This window comes from Saccostrea cucullata, unplaced genomic scaffold (genome assembly GCF_032062105.1).
Source record: "Saccostrea cucullata isolate Sc308-1 unplaced genomic scaffold, CSIRO_AGI_Scuc_v1 ctg6506, whole genome shotgun sequence".
NCBI classification, from domain to species: domain Eukaryota; kingdom Metazoa; phylum Mollusca; class Bivalvia; order Ostreida; family Ostreidae; genus Saccostrea; species Saccostrea cuccullata.
The window spans coordinates 31,547-34,931 of record NW_026928440.1 but is presented as its reverse complement, the minus strand read 5'-3'; the positions used below and the strand labels follow the sequence as shown (position 1 = coordinate 34,931).

Below are 3,385 nucleotides of genomic sequence, written 5' to 3'. Positions count from 1 at the left end.
GGGCAAACAGCCTTTCAATTAACAATCCCCCCCCCCCCCTTGCGCTATGCCTTTAATTAGTATCTAATATACTGTGTTTCTTACAAGTTAGGAACTCAAACCTACCAGGTGCCTGAGTCTCGAATCCAGACAATCCAGTAAAGGTTGGAGAATCTTTATAGATGTCGATAATTTTTTCGCTGACCGTCGACAAAGGTTTGGCGCAGGGTCCTCCTCCCGTTCGCCTCTGTGAAAGTTTGTTGTTGCTAAATTCCTTTTTTGCCGTCTGGTGCATATTCGTCCATTTGGTTTTAATTTCTTTAGTTGTGCGACAGGAAACCCCTAAGGCATTAATTTGCTCAGTGATGTTGTCCCAAACTTTTTTCTTTTTCTCGTTGGTAACGCTGTTTGTGAGTTTGCTATTAATGATGTCAACATTTCTCTCCACTAGATCAGCTAAAAGTTGAATTTCACTTGAATCGAAATTTTTCCCCCGATTTCTATTGTTTTTAAATTGAATTCCATCAGTCATTGTGCAGCAGGAGTTTTTGATTTTCGATGAAATGACGTTTAATGATATATCCTTTTAGACGCTCGGAATGGGTTAGATGACGTAATTTTTAATTTTTGCGTCATAATTAAAAATGAGTTCTAATTTGGCGGATTTTTAAACTGGTTTTATTATAAGTAAATAGTAAACAAAGGAAACGCCCACGGAAGTGGTAACGCAATGCATTACGGGATGTTTTCCTAATGTTAATAGATCTTTAATGAATTCTTAAATATTTAATGATTCATTAAGTAATAAGACTCTAATAAAGGTTTTGTACAACACACTTTAATGACTCTATTAACTAATGTATCATTAAGAATTTAATGAATCATTAGGCTTGATAATTCATTAAATTTAATGAACCGTTGATACAACCGGGTCCTGGCTTAAAACACGAATCAAATTCAGTAACTGGAAAGTTGTTGCAGAATGCTAAGGTGACCTATAAGGCCCGTGTTCCTCTTGTTTCATTTTACACAGTAGCTTAATCACCCTTTGGGGGACCATATTTCTTGTATCCTATTTAGATGTGCAGCTTTACCCTAGAGACAAACAGGGGTCGAAAATGTCGTTGTTCTGCAAAAGTCCCTGGTTCCGGAACTCCTCTTGCATTTTAACAATTGTTTGAGAGATCATTGTTGGCGCCCAATAGATATGTTAAAAACTTCTGAGATTTTCATTTTCACCCTAGGGCAAATGTAGGTCAATAAATTATGTTTTAATGCACTTATACTTGAAAAAAATGAAAACATATTCTGTGGCCTTCAACTCGACATTTAGATATATTGAAGACGTATTGTAAATTCACAATGCTCATATCTATTCTAATGTCAATGCGATATACCCAGTTAAGCTTGAGATAGAGGATAATAAAGAGTCTGAAACATGTATATCGTGTTTGGATCATTTATCTGCACCGATGTGTCGTCTATTGCAGTATAAACACTTTAAATTGCATCAAGTTGCTGATGACTGTCGGTTTTTACAGCTTAGCGGGGCTATTCCACGGACCTCCCTACACATTAAACAACGTGATTTTAGCAGTAATGCAAGAACATGATTTTGTTATTGTATATTCATTTTAACTGATCAACACATATTACAAACATATTTGAAATTTAAAAAGGCTATTTTTAATGCAACGAAAGCTCAAATCGTCTGCATTCTATACACAAGTAAGCAAACAAATTTTACCTCTGGTGTTAAATGAAACAGCGTAATCGAGGCATGGTGATCTAATTCGTTTCTCTAAAGGGGAAACGATAATCTTTAATTAAGCGTTTGAACCATACATAGTAGAATAGAAAGAAAGTCCTTGTTGTCGTGAATGATGCTGAATAACCTCCCCGGTCTCTAAATGTTGTTAGAAATATAAAAGCCTCGGCTAGCGCCTCGGCTTTTATTTTTCAAACAACATTTCTCGACCTCGGAGGTTATTTTGCAACATTCACGAAAACGCGGACTTTATTACTTAAATGAACTACATCGCTTTATATCGGCATATTTATCATGAAGCAGGTTATGCCGGCGTGAAGCGTCAAATTCAATTCTAAGGAAATTCAAAATGTCCCAACAATCCAAATCTATTGTCATTTATTAAAATCAAATCCATTTGAATATATGATAGCATACAAATACATTTTTGCCTATTTAAAAAAATCTTGGTTTCTTCGCAATGACCTCAACTTTTTGCACTTAGCGTACTCACTGCGCAATAGTTATCTTTAATTCGTCCTCTTTGTTCAGAAAATATTCGACAAAAATCACCGATATTCTGAATTTTTTTCTTCCCCTGAAAACGACACAGTATACACAATTATGTATTAAGAAAGTTTGATAAGCTGTCGGTGTTAAACAAACACATCTTGTTTTCGAAGTTAATAGTCAAAATAAAAATATCCTCTAACTAAAGGTAAATATAATGAAGAAACACCAAAGTTAAATACAATTTATTAATTATGTTTTTGTTTGCAGATCACGCGATTACTGTATCAGGAAAGATTATATAAGGTAAGAACAATATATAAAAAGAAAGTAGAATGATTCCTGTTATTTTTTCGATTGAAATTTGCATGAGTATCTAGAGTCTATATGTTTCTGCTTTTCGGTGCAGTATGAGTTAAAAGAGGAATTTTAAATGCATCCCAGTGCTTAGAACTATAGTTAACATTCCTAAAAGGCACATCAAAATCTTATTAAAATAAAAGAAAATCTACCAGTCTCTGAAACATGCTACAAACTTTCCGTTTTCTGCGAATAGAGCAATGTTTCGTGTAAACTGCGCAGCGCTTCGTGTAAGCCGTGGAGCGTTTCGTGTAAGGTACAACATATTCGTGCAAACCGTGAAAAAAGAGTGCAAATAGCATGTGATGAACGTGCAACTTTCGTGAAACAACTATGTGAGAAAGTCGCAATCCACATTCAGAATCTAGAAATAAAAAAATGTCTGTGAAGGGAGGGACTTGTCTCGGTTGTCATATCTGTGCAGTGCATTAAAGCTCTAACAAAAACTGTTTAAATATATGGAAACTTAATGTTTTTCAAAATTAGATTAAACTAAAACGTCAAACTAACTTGTATCTTTGTCGCAAAAAATATCTCTGTGAAATTTGACGTCCTAGTACTGATTATCTCAATGTTACGTCCAATGTTTACATATAATTTCCTTCACCTTGACGTTTGACACTTTTTTCTGAAAAGAAAATATCTATTGATAATTAATCTGATGAATAGCAAACAATATTTAATACCAAAAATGTCCATAATAGTATATTATTACTCATGATCAAATACTGCGTTTATAATCTAGTATTAAAACGATTTTTTTTTTTACAAAAAATGTAATTGCAAAAC

At 34.0% G+C, this 3,385-nt stretch overlaps 1 protein-coding gene across 1 annotated transcript; it reads right to left on the bottom strand.

Annotated features, from left to right (window-relative positions):
* Positions 1-105: 105 nt before the first annotated feature.
* Positions 106-511, bottom strand: LOC134277580 (myb/SANT-like DNA-binding domain-containing protein 4; the record flags this gene model as incomplete). The annotated part of the gene is made up of 1 exon (XM_062759904.1): positions 106-511. A coding segment is annotated over exon 1 (406 nt), but the record flags the coding sequence as incomplete, so codon positions are not given.
* Between the last annotated feature and the right edge of the window lie 2,874 nt (positions 512-3,385).